The sequence below is a fragment of the Eurypyga helias genome, unplaced genomic scaffold (genome assembly GCF_000690775.1).
Source record: "Eurypyga helias isolate BGI_N326 unplaced genomic scaffold, ASM69077v1 scaffold6546, whole genome shotgun sequence".
NCBI lineage: Eukaryota > Metazoa > Chordata > Aves > Eurypygiformes > Eurypygidae > Eurypyga > Eurypyga helias.
Window position 1 is genome coordinate 106,343 of NW_010254628.1, and position 18,360 is coordinate 124,702.

Genomic DNA, 18,360 nt, shown 5'->3' on the forward strand with positions numbered 1-18,360 from the left:
TTTAAACAAGCACAAATAAACATCTGTATCATGGATTGCTTTAGGTTTCATATACGGGGTGGTTGGTGTATGTGTGGAGGCAGTAAAGACTTTGATCCTCTGATTCACACTAAAATTTGGTGCCACAAATAGCCTGTATGAATACCCAAAATACTATCCAAAATCATTGGATGTGTTGGAAAGCAGGAGAGAAGGGGAGAAAGAGAGCTGTTATTTGCTCCAAGTGATTCTGAATGCATGTTTCGTAGGTTAAAAGCAAGACTGCAACCATGTAGCTCCTTACTGCCATTCACGTTTTTTTCCTTAAAGCTCGAATCTAACAAAAATAATGAAAACAAAATGAGGATTTATCTTTAGATAAACTTCTCAGGTAGAAGAAGTACTCGGAATATTATTTCAAATTGAGACTGAAAACAAGGTGCTGATGGACTCTGTATATAGCCACTGATGAATGAAATGCAGTTTGAAAGTCTTGATATGCTCTTAAATATATATCAACCTTGATAAACCATAACTAGGGTTGGTTTCTCAACTGTAAAGATTTCAAATCAGTCTACTGGTAGTCACTGATGTTGTAAGATTTTTTTTTTTTTTTTTTTTTTTTTCTTTCTGTCCTGCAGCATTAAAAAGCTTTTTCTGGTTTAATCACCTGAATCAAAACATGTCTCTTTCACGTTGTCTAAGACTGAAAGCTTAACCTGAATGAGAAAATCAGTTTATAAAGTAGAAGCAATAGGTTTTTATTAAAAACATCAGAATTATTTTGCAGTATATTGGTTTGCATTTTTCTGGTGACTCATTTATATGAGCTCACGTAACTGTGTGTTTCCTACCCTTTCTATCATATGTAGATAATATATCCTGCTGCTCACCTTTTCTAGTTTTGCTATCCTCTGCTTCTCCCCATAAACTCACCTAACATTATTTTGGACTGCATGGTCATAACTGGGTTTGCTGCACTTGAAAAAAAACTCATGTGTAAACAATATGATAGTTCAGTGTTTTTATGTGAAGCGGTCTTTATCACTGCCTATAAGTGTGTTGCGTGTGGGAGAGGATGCAGATTGCCCTTAAGCAGGGTGTATTAGTTTTTTTCCATGTAAAGACCATCAGAACGCAGCAGTACCATGCTGATGTGCAGTCAAGCTATAAAACCTTACTGTGGCAATGCTGATATGGTGAGTCTGTAGCATGAAATGTATATTCTTGCTACAGTAAATTGGTAATAAACTAGTTAGACCATTTTTTGGTTTTAATAGACTTTCTCTGTATTTCAGGGTTGATTAATTCCTTTGAATGAATACTGCTACTCTGACGTGGTTTTCTTTAATATCCAGTATTACTGGAGCTCCTCTGTCCTCAATGCAGTTTGAGATTTAGACTTGTTTTGCCTCACAGCTACCGGGTTTGGGTTTTTGGGGTTTTGTGATAGGTGGGGCTTCTGTGGGGAGAGAGAGTAACCATAAGACGAATATGTTTATCAGCCAGCAGTTTATTGGTAGTACACCACAGGTGAAGGGGAAAAAAGATGTCAACTGTTTTCGGAGAAAGAAAATGGAAATGGAAGGTTGCTCCCTACTGCACCACAGTCTCCACAACATTTGTCCTAAGTAAAGATGTCTTAGTACCTGGCTATGGCAAAATACTCTTTTTGAATAGGTGTCATCTATACTTGTTTCTGACTGGCATTACTTTCTTTCAGTCAGTTCTTTCGATGAGCACAGCCTTTCAGTACATGAAAGAAATCCCTGGGTTTTTTTGCTTTCTTCCAGTTATTTTTGGGTATCTGTTCTCACCCTTGTCTCTGTGTGGCACAGTAATTTTCCCCCAGACAGTCATCCCAGCTATTTAAGCCTAGAGGCACAGAGAAACATCAGCATGCAAACAGAAATTCTTGACTAACCAGAATTTGTAAATCCCCCTGAGTTTCTTTCAGTCAAGTCCCCTAAAATCTTAGGATAGTCACACCACCACCCAGCAGCATCGCCTACTGGGATTCCTAAAGGAAGTGCCTTTCCACCATCATCCAGGATGCAGGCAAATAGCTGTATGCAGGAAACATCCGCAGGAGCAGAGGCCCAAAGGTGATGATCACACAGGCGAGGTGATCAAGGGCACTCAAAGAAAGGAGAGCTGGCACCAGCTCCACTGAGTAACTGACAGAAGCACAAAAAATAAAACGTTCTTCTCAGCCGAGCACACTGAGAACCTGTTTCTCATCTCTTCACAACCTTGTCTAGCTCTCTTGAGAGGTGGGAAACATAGGTTCAGACCCGTCCAGCCAAGAGAGAGGTCTGAAAAACATTTCCTAAATCAGTAATTAGCAGTTTAACCTCTTAGCTATCAGCAAAAGTGGGGTGGAGGGGAAAAGCCAGTGTTTAATGGCTTTGTTTTGTGGAACAAAATAGATAGACCAAAAAACCCCAAGCTAGCATAGCTGTAGGAAACCAGTGGAGAGTTGAAGGTGCCTGGTCCTTGCAAACCCCAGCCTGCGTCAGCTGCTTCTCCTCATGCCATGGCTTTTTCAGCGGGATTTTTGAACTGTGGCCTCCCCTCGGCAGCATGTGCCCGAGTGAGGTAGGGCAGTTCTGACTCCTTCCCAGATACAGCTACCCCTCTCTGCATGGCCTCCTCAGATCTGGAGGACTTCAAGGTACTCAGTCCAGTATGATACATCGTTATTTACCCAGCTCCTGTTGTTTTCTGCTACCAACATCCCACGTGGTCTGCTGTTTAACCTTGGGTCGTTGGCGTTTTTCTGTACTACGTGCTTCTGCTCCTCTCTCTACTCTTCTGCTTGTCATTATTCCTCAGTCAATGTATATTCCCCCCCTTCCTCCTCCCCAGTTCACTTGAGGACAGGATTCTGAATCTCTCTAAGCCTCTATGTATTATCTTCTGGTATTTTCAGTACCACCAATTTAATAAATATAAATTTAATTAGTTTTTTCTCTGTATCATCAAAAGGCATTACATAAATTCAAACTCAGCAGTCTGATGGAATTTGCTGCCTGAAGTATTGCCAGTTTGCTTTGGTTTCTGTCTGAATTCCAGTACTGGAGAGCCTGCCTGTACCAGCAGCCCCAGTTAATACCTTGCCACCATCTGATGTTAATGCCTCCCTCATATTAGTTGCTACTGTCTTCTTTTGTATACAAACATGACATAGTACAATATGCTTTTTTATTTCTCTGTTATCTAAGATGGCAGGTGCCCTGCTCAATATGCTCAAAGTTTTAAAATGCCATGCTGTCTTTCGCCTTCCTAACTACATTCAAGCTTCATGAGCCGTCGGTTCCTCCGCTTGGTGCAAATACAGGGGAGCAAGGTTTACTGCTTTGATACTCACAGCTTCCATGTAATCACATTTACAAAGTGCTTGGTTGAGTTGCTTTGCTTTTCCTGTGTTTTTGCTTTTGCTGTGTTTACCCACAGCCAAAACGCAAGGTACGTTTTTCTGTTGGTTCAACCCACTTTTGCTGCACTTTATAAAAACTATTTGTTTTGCCTATGTGTAACTAAGCTGAAATGAACTGCTTGGATGCAAGAGAGACAGATCAACTGCCCTTGCTCTGTCAGTGAACTTAATCATAAGCTCATAAGCACTAATTCGTGCTGGTTTTAAATAAGAGTTTGGCGTCTTTTCCCCCCCCCCCCCAGTTTTCTGCTACTTTCCCCATCTGGCGCTGTAACATTTGTTGTTATGTTCCAGTTGGAAGCGCTGTGGGTGGAATTGCAGACTCAAGTGCTGGCTGAATAGCCCTTAGGCCACTGTGAACATTTCTGTTTCTGCTGTCAGCCTTATGTGTTCAGCAACCTCAGTTTGGGATTCTCCATGAGGGAATCTTTGGCTCGCTGTCGGTTTTACAGCACCTCCTTCTTCCCAAGGCTCCCTGGGTCTCTGAATTCAGCATTTCAATAGCAACTTGATGTTCATCTAACTGCAGTAGTGAAAAGTTGTTATTTTGAGCCTGCTTTGCTACACTTCGTTTAACATTTTTGTTGTAGGCAGGCTGTCATTACTTCTTGTAAACACCAACCCCTTCTTCCCCGCTATAAATGGATTATTGGACTCCATTATGAAATCTCTCTAATGCTATTGAACATGAAGTTACAAATGTTTTCATTTATAAATTATCCAGTCTTACAGCATCTTCTTTGAAAGATGTTGATGGAAATATGTAATCTAAAGTCATCTAACTTGTTACACTATGACATGAGCAAGAAAGGGCCTGATGGGCAGTGTAGTCTGTGTGTGCATGCACTGCATCTGGAGCAGTCCACCTGCGGGGCACAGGCAGAAGTTAGCAAAGGTAATACAAGTCGTGTTAACTAAACTGTTTGCAGCTCTCAGGGCTGCTCTGGTAGCCCATGTGCTCTGCCTGCAATTCCTCAACTCCATTTGTGGCCAGGACGCTAGCGAGTGGTGTTGGGAGAATCTCCTGGCACACTGCTCAATCCTCAGCCCCCGAATTAGAGTGATTTTAACAAGTGTTTTCCTGGGGTCAGGACTGGCAGAGATGCTACGCAACAATCTACAGCACATACTTTTGCTGCCCACCTTCCCCTTGTGTATTCATCAAGCACAGCTAAAGGTTTGGCCCATGACATCAAGTAATCAACAGCCCAGTGGGGTTATGGAAACTATGATGAAGTCCCAAGCATCTAAATATGAACATTAGCTGAGGATTGGACATTATGTGGCAAATAAACTTAAAAAAAAATCCTTTTTTCAAGGAAATGTGCTAAGAAAAACCCCACAAACCGTATATTTTATGCCAAGAGAATTGTTTCTAATGAGAATGTTTTCCAATATTTCCCTTGAGACATCAGCTGCTCCTTAAAAATAATGTTCCAACTTTAATTTGCTCATTTGTGGAGGAAGGTAGAAGGGCCAACAGCTTGTGTCAATGAATATAAACTATAACTTTTATGCAATCTTGTATATGCCATAGCATTTGTACTCCTTCTTAGTAATTTTACCTTATATTGTTTATTCCCCAGATAACACATTTTCCCCCTCTGGCTTTCCTTCCTGTTTTGAAGCTTTCCATTCATCTGAAAAATACTATTTTAGACAATCCAGGCACAATATCACTCTAAACTCATTATTTTGGAGACTTTAATTATCCCCTCTCATCCATACATGAATAAACAGAAGAAAAAAAGTCAGGGCAAATTATCCACGGCCCCGATGCCACAGGCATCGTGTGAATCATCCCTCTCTTTAGGGAAAACATGGAGACAGCATGTCCCATGAACCTTGGGAAAAATCAGCAAATCTGTGGGAACTCCCGGGAAAGTTTGTCCTGCCTGGCTCTGCTCTCAGAGCCCTGCTGCTTTCCATTGCACAGCTGTGGCAACTGCTGCTGCCGCTCTCCAAAGGCAGGAGCGAGCAGGCAGGTACTGAATGCTGGCAGCTTCATCCTTGGCACCGTCACGAGACAGCATGTCCCATGAACCTTGGGAAAAATCAGCAAATCTGTGGGAACTCCCGGGAAAGTTTGTCCTGCCTGGCTCTGCTCTCAGAGCCCTGCTGCTTTCCATTGCACAGCTGTGGCAACTGCTGCTGCCGCTCTCCAAAGGCAGGAGCGAGCAGGCAGGTACTGAATGCTGGCAGCTTCATCCTTGGCACCGTCACTATAGAAAATAAAGTTGTGCACTGCATAAACCTGCTCTTCTTCCCTCTGCTGCTCCTGAAAGCCAAAAAAGCTTTGTCTGAAGGGTGTTTGCACAGAATAGGAACAGGTTACGGGTGCAATATTGGATCTAGCACTCCCCCTCCTCTGGTCTAAGGTTCTGGCTTGGCCTTTCCTCATCTTCCCACTCCACTGCACTGTTGCAGGATGACAGTGATTATGGCTCTTCAGCATGGAACTAACGATCCATCCTGCAAGTCACCTCTATCCGTGTTTCCAGAGCCATTTAAAAGGCTGCATTTCCAAACCTCATTTTCTGCAGTTACTAGATCAATTGCTGAATTCTTCAGGAATTCGTTCTGCTTCCTGGAATGGAAACTCTACTGTCTGCTGACACCTTTGCTCTAAATGTCAACAGTGTGTGCTTTGGCACGGGTCTGGCATAAATTTTCTTCTGATGGGGAATAACATGTGCTAATTAGCACCCAGTTCAGTTACCCCGAACATTTGAAGACAAAAATAGATGGAGGCAATGCTGGCAGCATATTTCTTCTCGTTTTCTATATTTTGAGTTAAGAACTTTTTATTACAGCGTTTTGTCATATGAAACTTTATTCTGCTCTATCTATGGCTAGTCTGTTGTGGCTCAATTCTGTTCCTATTAATTGTGTTAGGCTTACTCGAGGCTTTTAGAGGGTTTTCTGTGATCCCACCACACAGAGCTGGTGGGATTTTTTTCTTTAAACCATTTGGCTCCCGTGACATGTAGGCTGCATTTGCACACCCAATCAAGTCCAGTGTTATCCCTGTATCATTTCTCAAATTTGTCCAAGTTTCTAGGCACTTGCTTTTCATATTTTAATTAGATTACAGAAGCCTTACAAATATTTATCGAAGAACAGCATCGTCCTTATGTTTGAGTTCAGAACAAAACATTGTAGTAAAACCATGCAAAGCAGAGCACTATGTTGCCACTTTTCTGCTGAAGATGCATACAGTTGGAAATTTGTGTGTTGAATTCTGTCCTATCTAGGTGGAGAATGAATTTTCATTAACTATAGATCCCTGTAACAAATTTTTCATCTTAAAATCCACTGACAAGCAGTTATTCTCAAGTTCCACTTTTTCCTCACATATTGTCCTTAGCCACGATTTTCTTCAAGTTGTAGTGTTTTCTTTCAGCTGTAAATTTTCTAAGACCTCTAATAATGAAGTGCATCTTGTCTACAACACAGTGATCATGAACTAGTCATTATTTTTAGAGGGTTCTAATTGTATATAGATGGCTCACACTCCAAATGACTCCAGAAGTCTTTACCTGCTATTACATACCATTTCAGTTATCCTTTAAATAATGTATTGGCATCTTCCTGCAAACTTCAGGAAAACAAAATGTGTCAGCTAGTCCCTCAGTGCTTTTAAAGCTGTTCAGCTGGCCTCCCTTGAGATGCTGTTGTAAAACCTACAATGCAGTTTTGAATTTTGCATCTTTTTAGCATTCATGGCTAGACTGTTAATGAGGGAATAAATAGCAGAATTTTATTTAATCCCATATATTGCTTAACATGAATTATTAAGCAAAGGACACATAGCCATTCTGTCCCCTTTGGCAGAGGGACATCCATAGTGCTCTGGATGCAACATCCATTCTTTCAGATTGATGGGCAATGTCCATCCATATATACCTGTGGATGTAATGCGGATCAAAATCCTTCTTTACTTGAAAGGAATAAAACTGGAGGAGTAAACAGAGTGATATTCTAACTCTTCTAACCTGAAATTTCTTCAGTGTAACTGTTTACATTAGAGCGAATAGGATGTCTTGTATCGCTGGAGAGAAATAAATATTTTGGGGTGCATTTTATTTGACCAAAGACAGATACTTTCTCTGGAATGAAAAACTATACCGAGTACCTAAAGAGAAATGCTTATTTATTTTCATTGGCGTCAGATGTAGACATTTCTACTTGGTCAAAAGAATTCTGCCCTTTATGCCCAGGCTATGCACTTAACAGACAATTTATCACTGCTAGGGCGCAGTATCAGTTCTGTCATCCTTACTAGTCTCACATATTCAGTGAGACTATTTACATACTAAAGTATTACTCAGCATGAGTAATGGTGCCAGAACTGAGGTTATGTTGCAAGTAGAGAGAAGAGATGCTTCCATTAGCACTAAACCTTATCTCGGGAAAATCACTGGAGACTGGCACTTCCCAGAGGTTCTGCTGTCTTTTGATTATCCTCCCTTCCTCTAATAACTGACTCCAAGCAGTTCAGCTTCTGTTATTCGGTGGAGCAGAATCTGGCTTTTTTAGAGTTTTATTCATGAAGTCACAAGAAAGTCTGTGCTTAGGTATCCGGCTGTCTGTGTAGATTGCAAGCAAATGGATTAATGGAGTGTTGAGGGAGTTACGGATAATCTCATGGGATATGGGAGACTGTAACTGCAGAGAATGCAGTGGTGGAGGGGGGTCATATATGAGACAAAAGAAATTAAGAGAGGGAAGAACTACGTAAAACCAGGGTACTTCAAGAAATAGTAAGTGGATGTATGTTCTAATGAGGAGAAACACAGTTGAAATCTCTAATGGCCCACCCACTTAAGCTGGACACCCTGTTCTGATTTGCAGTGGTTTTGTGATGAGTAAACTTATTTAATACTTTCCTCTGAAACTAGAAAAGAAGCAACATGATTGCAGTTAGGTGATATACAATTTGCATTTGGTTTGGCATGAAAATTTATCCCTTGGATGAAAAAAATTAGGATATTGTATCATATGATCGGTCCTCTTCTGTGCTGCATTTGGGATGTGTGTCACTGACAGTTCTGCACTACCATGGAAATCCAGCACCACTGGGATCTTTGCGACTAAAAACCTGGCATTTGACTGAGCCTAACTCAAATCCCCAGACAGACAAACATAAGAAGCTGATCAGGACATGGAAAAGAAACCACCAAAACCTAGCTGCTGGGCCTTGTCCCATGGCCATGAGTTGTCTGGGGTCAGATTTTGCTCTAATACCAGAATGAAGATAGAAAATCTAGTGAGTCAATAGCAGCAGATCACTTAACGTGAATGTACACGTAGACCCTGAGCATTCACATACACTTGAATTCCAGTTTTAAAATATTTTTCTCCAAAATATGGAATGTTTATCAAGATAGGAATATATCTGCATCGCTATATAAATCATTACTATACAGTTCCTAATGGACATATGAATAATCATCAGACCTGTGTATATTGCCTGTGCACAAGCACAGTTCAGTAAAGGATTGACTTATATCGACTGCATTTATTTTAATAGAATTCTTCAGTTCTAATCCCCTTAATAATAATGTATTACTGCACTGTTTAGCATCCCAGCTCACTCTAGATACTCAAATCATATTTCGACAGAATCTTATCTCATTTCCATATGTGCACACTTTACCACTGACTCCTTGACTACTGAACTTTCTTACTCTATATTAGATCAGATGTGCCTAAAATGGCACTATGTATGACAAAACACCTGTGCATTCAGCATGGAGCCTCAGCAAAAGTAATAAGGGAGATGAGCTTTTCTCAAGTACCACCTAATGTCAAATGGTACTTGACCCATGGGTCCAGATTTACCTGTTTTCCACCTTCAAAACCCTGTTTGCAGTGATGTTGAACTCAGTGCTCAGAACTCTGTTGGCCTTTTGCTAGCATTTCTGCTTTTCACATGATACTCTTCAATTCATACATTGTGCATACCCTTGCAATCCCCTGTCTAGCCTCGAGCATAAACTTACCCAGATTTAATCTCTATTTGAACTTGAGTCTGTTGAGGGAAAAGGACCTTAACCCTCTGTAATAGAGTTCACCACAAACACTGAGGATCTTCTCCAGCTGTTTCAGTAGTCTTACTAGTAAAGTATGTGCCTATTTCCAAGTTTAAATTTGTCTCCTCACAGCCATTAGATCTTACTGTACCTTTGTCTGCTGGCTTGAAGAGTCCAATACCAAAAGTATGCTCCCTTCAGAGATACTGTAGACTGTGATCAAGTCACTCCAGTAATTTAACTGTCCTGAACTCCTAGGTCTTCCACAGTAAAGCTGTGAAGACCATAGCAGAATGCAGTTATTCTTCTCAGACACTCTAAGCATCAATTTCACTGCAGAATCATAAAGCATGGTTTGGTCATAGTGAAAATATTTCATTTCAGTGTTAATTTCTCATTCTTCTTCTGTAGCCCCATCCTCTTCTCTAGAGGGAAAGGAGAAGCTCTTTCCTTTGATAGTTTGCATTCAGGCTCTCTTAATTTATGCCACAGATGACTTGTGGCTGGCTGGTGCTTTGTATAGCCCTTAGGAGCTCACCAGAGGGAAGGCTTGCCTCTACCTACATCACAGTTCAGCTGCCTAAAACCAAGGGAGGTACCTAGCCACATTTTGGTGACAGTACCATACAGGTTGTTGAAAAGGGTGAGCTTGAGGTCAATTGGTACTTCACAGTAGGCCTGAACAGAAAAACAACTGAGTTCAGTGAAGGTACTGCTAATTAACACCACCATGAAAGAAGAACTGCTAGTTCATTTTCTGAATAGGAACATGGTGCTGGTGACAGATATAAACCCAACAGTGCTGTTCTTTTAAGCAGGCAACATTTTCTTTGGAAGTATGACTGCCAGGATGTCACCCCGTGGCAGTAACATCCGTGAGAGGTTTGCTTGCCTGAGGAATACCTAATTGAGTACCAAATCAGCTCTATTCCTTAGCCACCGGAAGTCATACAAAATAATAATGGGAATTCAACAGATATTAGCAAAACCAATTTGCAATTTATGCCAATATGTAATTAATGCAGTGCCTGCGCCTTGCTCTGGCCGCATGTAGTGCTGCAGTGGAGGACTGGTATTTAAAGGGCAGTGCCCCCTAATGCTGTGCACAGACCCACAGACACTGCACTGTGATAATGGGCTACAGAACAGTTAGATGGGAATTTACCCCTGCCACATAGTGTTAAGTGCAAGTTTTGTACCTTTTTCCATCAGAACACTTTGCAGTTGTGCAGGAGTTTTTCTATAGTGGAAATTAGGATTTCATTTAAACACAAGCTGTCTGTTGCTGAAGGTTCTTTTTTTTTTTTTTAAATCGAGTCTTAAATTTGCAGGGTTGAAATCTGTAGATAACACACTGAACTACCCTTCTTAGCTCTACTTCTTCTCTTGATTACTTAGATCCCTATGTGAAGATCCATCTGATGCAGAATGGTAAGAGGCTGAAGAAGAAAAAGACTACAATTAAAAAGAACACTCTGAATCCCTACTACAATGAGTCTTTCAGCTTTGAAGTACCATTTGAGCAAATTCAGGTAATGTCAAACAGTGTTTTGTCTTCCCTCTGCATCCCATTTCTCAGCCCTTATAAATATTTAACAGGAATCTTGTTAATTATCACGTGTGCATGCCTTCATTAGCACCTAGGTGCCAGCCCTGTGCTACATTAGATGAGTGTGACTGCTTCAAGAGGGAAATGAGAAAATGCACAGTACTTATGAAGCTTTGATTCATCAGTGAGAAATGGATAACTGACATTTTCTGTTAACAGAAATGGATTCTGGAAAAAAAAAAATCCACAGGGAGATGGTGAAGGAATGTGTTAGCAAAAAAAAAGTAGAGGGATAAAAGAAAAGGCATATATAGCGATTTTCCCCAAATTATTTGAAATACAAAATTGGCATCATCAGTCACATTTGTGTTCTCTATGCATTTATTTGTCCTGTTTGTTGAAAATACTGCAGCATCGCTCTTAAGTAAAACAGGAAATACAGTCAGGTTTTTTCCGTTATTCACCACACCATGAAAACGGTATTTGGTGATTCCTATGCTCCTTGGAAAAAGACATTTGGGAATCTCAGGGGTCAGTACTGTAGTGCCTGTTTTCTTGGAACCTCAGGGGAGCTCCAGCTGTTGTCCAAGTGCTACTCCTGGAGAGTTCAGCGCCTAAAATTAGGGGCCTCAGAAGTCAGCACAGTGAGCTGGAAGGCACCTACATTAGCAGTGGAAATTACCAGGTTGAGGCATCATGTAATTTTTTTACAGGGACTCGGTTACCTACCTTTAGGCCACTGGGAGGGGCAACTCATCTCTCACTTATGAGAGTGAGATTTAACGTCTTCTGATGTTAACTAACGTTTTCACACGAGAGAGGGTCATCTTAACCATCTCAGGAGGCATTTGGAAAACTTACATGCAGTTCACTCCCCTCCCTAAATGAATTTGAACCATGTCTTTAATGTCTTAAGCAAGTACTGTTGTTGCCTATGGCTTGTGTTGGGAGCACAGCATCATTTCTGCATAAATAATAAGTGTATGATTGGCCACGGAGCATAAGATGACCTGTTAGTTGGGTGGTTTGCTTGGAAAGGGAGAGGCTTTGGTCTCTGGTCAGATCTAGGTGATGTAAAGCACGTAAAGATTGGTTAGTACAGGCCTCCTCCACTTCTGTAAAACCTTCCCCATTAAATGTGTTAAATCATTTTGTTCTTTTGCTCACTTGTTAGAGCATTCGTTGGCAGGACAAGAGGTATCGATTTTAAATATCCTCAGAAGAAAAAAGAACTGCATGTTGGCTTCCCGCCTGCCCCAGGGAGCTCTGGAGATGCTAAGCAAGACTATAGCTTTTCTGAGTGGGGCTGAGTGTGGAAAGTGTGCTTTCAGGGGCCTCCCAGTTTGAATGACCATGACTAAAACAGTCTGAGAATACATCCTTTTGTGGCTTGTAAGAGAGGTCTGGGTAGGTGTTAGGTGCCTTGCTCCTATGATGGTTTCAATAGCTTGGGCCAGATTTGGAGCCAGAAGACATTGCCTGGGAGAACTTCCAGACAACAGGGACACACATATACCTCTTGATTAAATGAGAGCATGGTACAGGTTTTGAGATACTGTCACTTGGATTTTGATAGCAGCTGTACTGGAGAGAAGCCCAGGAGACAAGGCCTACGTTTCAGCTAAAGCTGGGTGCTTGGTTTTTACTGACATGGTACCAACAAAAGTAATAAAACTAGACAAGGTGAGGGTCTAGGAATACTGACTTGGATGCATGACAAGCCTGTGTAGGGGTTTCTTCATGCCCCACAGCATGTACAGGTGTCTGTGGACTCCAGGAATCAAAATGTGGGAAATCTAGTGGGGCCTAATTCCCCTTGACTTTAATGAAGGCTGGTCTGTGTGCTTGTGGGGAAAAAAAAAATCTCATAACAAGCATCAAAGACACAGAGGCAAAAAAAGATCAATCAAATCAAGCCTCTCTGGCAATTTAGGCAACGAATGTCTTTATTTCCAAATAGGGACAGGACTAGGGAACTGGAATGGGCATGTCCAGGTTATCAGATCCGAGCTTTGGCATGCTTAAGTGCTTGGCCATTTTGCCTTCTAATCCTAAATCAGTTTTGTAAAGTGGATCATAGGCCCTTCAAAAAGTATTGTGGTTTAGCAGTTTAATGTTTCGTGCATTTTTGGATAAGTTTATTAGAATGACTTTATAGCTATTTACTTCAGTATATCTTCTCAATTTAAAAATCTGTAATTATGGACTTTGGTCATACGCCAGTGTATTTTGGAGTTAGTTATGAAAGGCTATATTTAGAGGTGATTTCATCATGGTTACTGAAGTGATTTTACCATTAGCAAAACACAGTTTAAATGTTAATTAGACTTAATGTGGTAAGAATCACTATGACTTTGGGGTAATTCATATAAAAGTCAATAAGCAAACTTTCACAGTCAAATAAAAAAATAATGGTTATACAAGTTTCCTGATGGTTAGAGAACAAAGGCAAGGGAGATCACGGAGGGTAAAAGGAGCTCAATAGCAGCGCACCTTTGTAATTTTAAATGGGCCAAACATTTCTAACAATTTAATAGTGAATATGGATTCTAGCTGTTAAGAGAAAGAAAGTGATGTCTTGAAAGGTAATGGGAGAACACCACCAGGAAGTCAAATCCTTTTGCTACAGGCAGATCAAGCATGTATTTTGCTTTTTTCAAGACAGATTGCCTCCGTAGGTAGCAACATCTCCAGGCCCTTTCAGTCCAAAGAATGCCGAAACACAAAGAGGCAACTGCTAATCTAAGTGTTTAGTAGCAGAGGTGATGCTTTCCACTGGCACCTGTTGGGTTTTGCAGTGCAGCTGTTCCTTTAATATATGGTACAAAGGCAGAGATGGTCACGTTTCTCTGTAGGTTTAAGCCAGAGACCATGAGGTGAAACTCATCCCAGTGTTAATCATCCGAGCTAGCTGTTCTTACATCTTTATAGAGCAAGGAAGACAGTCTTTGGGTTACAGTGTTCATTGCTGTCTTATGATTAATAGCAAAAAAAAAAAAACAATAGTAACTGGCCCCTGAGCTTCTAGGTACAGCAGGCAACTTTGTACCATAAAATAATAGTCTCGTGCTTACTTTTTATCTCTGATTGTACCATGCATCTAAAACATAAATGTTCATTTGGGGAGGTACCATCAACATTAAAAGTGAGTATATTGCGAGCAGCAACACTGAAACATCATTTTGGCATCTAGAAATACATGCTTCAGGATATTGCCTTTTATCGAGAGTGCTCTGGGGAGAGAGAGTCTTGAGTTTGATGTACACTTTTGTCATCAGCAGCTATATAAATACTTTAGTGCCTGTTGGAATCATCTCTTCTCTGGCTCAGTGAATTGTACAATCTTGTAAAGGACTATAAAATAGACCTCATGAGTCTGGTCTTGCAGATATGCATAAAAGATAATCCTATTAAAAGCACCAAAATTAACAATTTTGGTAAGAAGTCCAGATTGTATGTATATTTAAAGGCTTAAATACCTGACTCTTGAGAATAAAATATTTTTCTGGAAGAAATGTGTTTCAGCACATTTCTTCCTCCAAATTCAGGAAACTCGCACTGCAATAAGAAGCTGTGTGTATTTATCATGGGATAGAAAGGAATCAGGAAAAGAACTCTATGTTCATCTTTAAAAATAAAGTTCCCTAAGGAGAAGCATTTACAGTTTAATAAAATCAGCCCAAGGCTGTTAACATCTTAGGTGCTGTTAGGGAAGAACATTTCACTGAAGGAATAGCTGTTTGGGCTTTTTTGACAAATATTAATGACCTAAAGGAGAGGAATGTGTGCACGCAAATGTGTACACAAATGCCTGCCTTGAACATCACCTCCCAGCGTGCCCCAGTCTAAGTGAATGGAAAATTGTCTGTGAGCTGTGATAGATGGGCTCACGCAGATTTTGTGGGAATAGTTTAACCCCATTTTCCAGAGGTCACCGTTCCTACGGCAGAAGTGGCACTCCAACACCGGCATAGGCGTAGGCAGTGCTGGAGTGTCAGAGCCCTGAGACAGTGGGTTTATACTTCTCTCCAACTCCCCTGAGCATGCAGCTGTTTTCTAGACTCCTTTGTAAATATATAGAATATACGCAGGATACACATACCTACACGTGTGCGCAGACACACAGGTGAGTATGTGAGTGTGCGTATGCACACAGTAAACCTAAGGGCTACCTTCTGATTTTATCTGACAGTAACTGCTTAGCGTGCTGGATGGACGGGTAAGAGTTGTTGAGGAGAAAAGCAATTAACAGAATAGAGCATGACACTGCGAACGTTAACTTGGGGTAGAGCAGTTTCTGAATTTTAGCTGCTTATTTACTTACTTAAACAATAATGGTGTGTTGAATTGCACTACTTTTGAGTTAGTTTACCTTAAGATCTCTGCTTTAGCCCTGCAGATTTCTAGCACTCTTAAGTCTTCAATAATAACAAAAAATCCTTAAGGTTTTAATCTGTTAAAGGAAAAAAATCAACCTCGATTCTCATATGAAGCTTTTCAATGCAAGAGGGCAAGTTTCAGGTTAACAGGAATGTTGTGAATTTAATTTTATTTGGAAGGCTCACAGGAAGCAAAGACAAAAGTTACAATTTACTTCTTGGTGGGGGAACCTGCTGTCACCCACTTACCTCCTTTACAGAGTCTCCGTTGTCGTTGTCTGTCCCAAGAGTCACCCCTGTCCCCCTTCCCCTTACTGTCCTGCTCACTGGTCTTTCTCTATCTCATTGTAGAAAGTGCAAATTGTTGTGACTGTTTTGGACTATGACAAGATTGGCAAGAACGATGCCATCGGGAAAGTCTTTGTGGGCTACAACAGCACCGGAGCGGAGCTGCGGCATTGGTCAGACATGCTGGCCAACCCCCGGCGGCCCATTGCACAGTGGCACACCTTACAGCCCGAGGAGGAGGTAGATGCCATGCTGGCAGTCAAGAAGTAAATTCAATTCAATTAGATGAGGAAGAAGAAAAAGAAGAAGAAGCCTTTCTGAATTTGCCCACATAGTGCTCTTTAGCCAGTATCTGTAAATACCTCAGTAATATGGGTCCTTTCATTTCCAGCCATGTGTTACTCACACAGATCAGCTGTACTTTTAAATTCCTGTTTTAATTTGCACAAATTTAAATGTAGAGAGCCCTCTAAAGGCGTTTCATTTCACCACTGCCCCCCAGATCTACTCTTCTTTTAAGCAATATGATGTGTAGATAGAGCATGACAGAAATTATTTATTGTATCACACAGTTGTATATATACACCAGTATGCTGAGAATTTATTTCTAGTTTGTGTATTTGTATGTTGTAAGCGTTTCCTAATCTGTGTATATCTAGATGTTTTTAATAAGATGTTCTATTTTAAATTATGTAAATTGACTGAGATATAGGAGAGCTGATAATATATTATAGGGTAACTATTGTATCGTCTGCATTCCAGAAAAAAAAAATCCAACTTGTAAGGCACTAGTAGTGTTACACTGACATCTTAAAGGACAACTTAAATCTGAGCTTTCCACTGGACCATCTTAATAACGCGCTACGCGTCCGCAGTGAATCTTGGAGGGGTAAAAACAACTGGGTAGACTTCTTTCATGGGCAACTTAGCATGATCTGAGCAGCTCCATGGCTGACCTCAAGGAGACGTAGCCAGAAGCCAGGATATAATTTTCTTGTATATATTCCAAAGCAAACAACGTAACAGACTGAAATGGCTTTAGATTGAAAGTTGAGGAAGCAGTTCCATAGGAGGCAACGATTTCATCTAACCTACGAAGACCACTGCAGAGGTTGTGCAGGGAGGGGAGGAAGGGCGGGGGGAGACGCAGCAGCAGCAGCTAAACGCTGCTGTGAAAACAAGAGTAGCTCTCCGTTATCACCTTTATACAAAATTTGCATACTGTGAATTCCATCCACGATTTCACATTATAATGAGTTTGCACATTAGACTTTGTAACAAAATATTTTATTATACTAACTCAGATTAGAAGGAATGCAGAATATTTTTTAGACACAGCCGTGTGAGTTTATTATACAAAATAGTTTCATGGTAAACAGACAGTATTGTAATCCCATCAGAAGATGACAAAATTTAGCCATAGTTCTAAATGCACTTCAAAGTAAGCCAAAAGAGAACAGCTAGTGACCTTTTATATACTATTTATACTTAAGTTTTAATTTGTCCTTTAAAAAAAAAAAAGTGAAAACAAAGAACAAGTTCTAGAAAACTGAAGCAACCTCTTCTGTATACTAGATGCTCGTTTCAGGAGGAGTTTTTAAATGTTTTCAATGTTATTATGTAGTAAATGGCACTATTATGAAGCTATTAGTCATTCCATAAGAGTCTTGAAAGACTGCTCTGTGTATCACTGTGACTGCCGTGTGTGCTTAGAAATGTAGTTTTCTCAGTGGATAGCAATCAATTTATTCCGTAGTGATATTGTAATAATACTGCCATTCCCTTCTACTGCACTGCCGAAGGAATGCATAGCACAAGCAGTTCTAGTTATTACGGACCAATTTAGAACTGGAGAGCTATGCAGGGGACAAGGATGCTATATTGAATGGGTTGACCACGCAGCATTTTGTCAAGCCCTGTGCAATACTCCACATTTCCAACCTCCCTCCCCCCCCTGCCCCGCTGCTTTCCTGTAGATAGTCATCTTGCAGCTTAGCCAGCACGTCATCTCAGCTTGCACCATCTCATCACGTCATTTAGGGCATCACTTCTATCTCGTGTAATGTCCTTTGAGGCCCCTAGCTTATCTTTACAAGCTGTGAATATATTTATAACGCTTTGAAGAGTTCGTTATTTTCAGCAATGCAAAACTACCCCAGAAATGTGGAAATGCTGCACCTTTTGGAGGGAGGCTTGAGAATTAACCATTAATGTTCTTATCGATTGTATCTAACAGAAGTCACTGAAAGCAAAGAACAAAGATGAATGTAGCCAGAGAACTCTGTACCGAAAACTACATCCCACAGCCTCCCTCGAGGCTCTGTTTTGGGGAGAAGTGTGACAGCCTGAGGTCAGTGCAGCCGTGGCTGAGCACCCGTGCTTTCAGTACGTTGAGGGTAAAAGTGGGAGGAGGAAAAAGAAGTCTGGCTCTCTCCCCACCTCCAAAAGTGAGAGTAGCAAGACCCATTTTCTTTCTTTTTTACATGAAACACGGAAAAAACACAAGCGAGACATTTTCTGATAGAAACAGGCACATAACATGCAAAGCATCAAGCTGGAATACTTTAAAATCTCAACCTTAAGGACCAAACCCCACCAAAGAGAAGAAGTAGACAGCTTTCCAGCGTAAGAGCTTCATGGTCTCCAACTTTCAGTTGTTCATCCAGGATAGCTGCAGGTTCAAACTGCCAG

The 18,360-nt window shown here is 40.9% G+C and overlaps 1 protein-coding gene across 1 annotated transcript in view; it reads left to right on the forward strand.

Annotated features, from left to right (window-relative positions):
- SYT1 (synaptotagmin I) overlaps positions 1 to 17,178 on the forward strand; it is a 96,880-nt gene extending 79,702 nt beyond the window's left edge. Inside the window, exons 7-8 of the mRNA XM_010153060.1 lie at positions 10,852 to 10,985; positions 15,733 to 17,178. Of these exons, the coding sequence (XP_010151362.1) occupies positions 10,852 to 10,985; positions 15,733 to 15,939 (341 nt within the window). The 3' untranslated portion in view covers positions 15,940 to 17,178. The remainder of the gene's footprint in view (positions 1 to 10,851; positions 10,986 to 15,732) is intronic.
- The last annotated feature ends 1,182 nt before the right edge of the window (positions 17,179 to 18,360 follow it).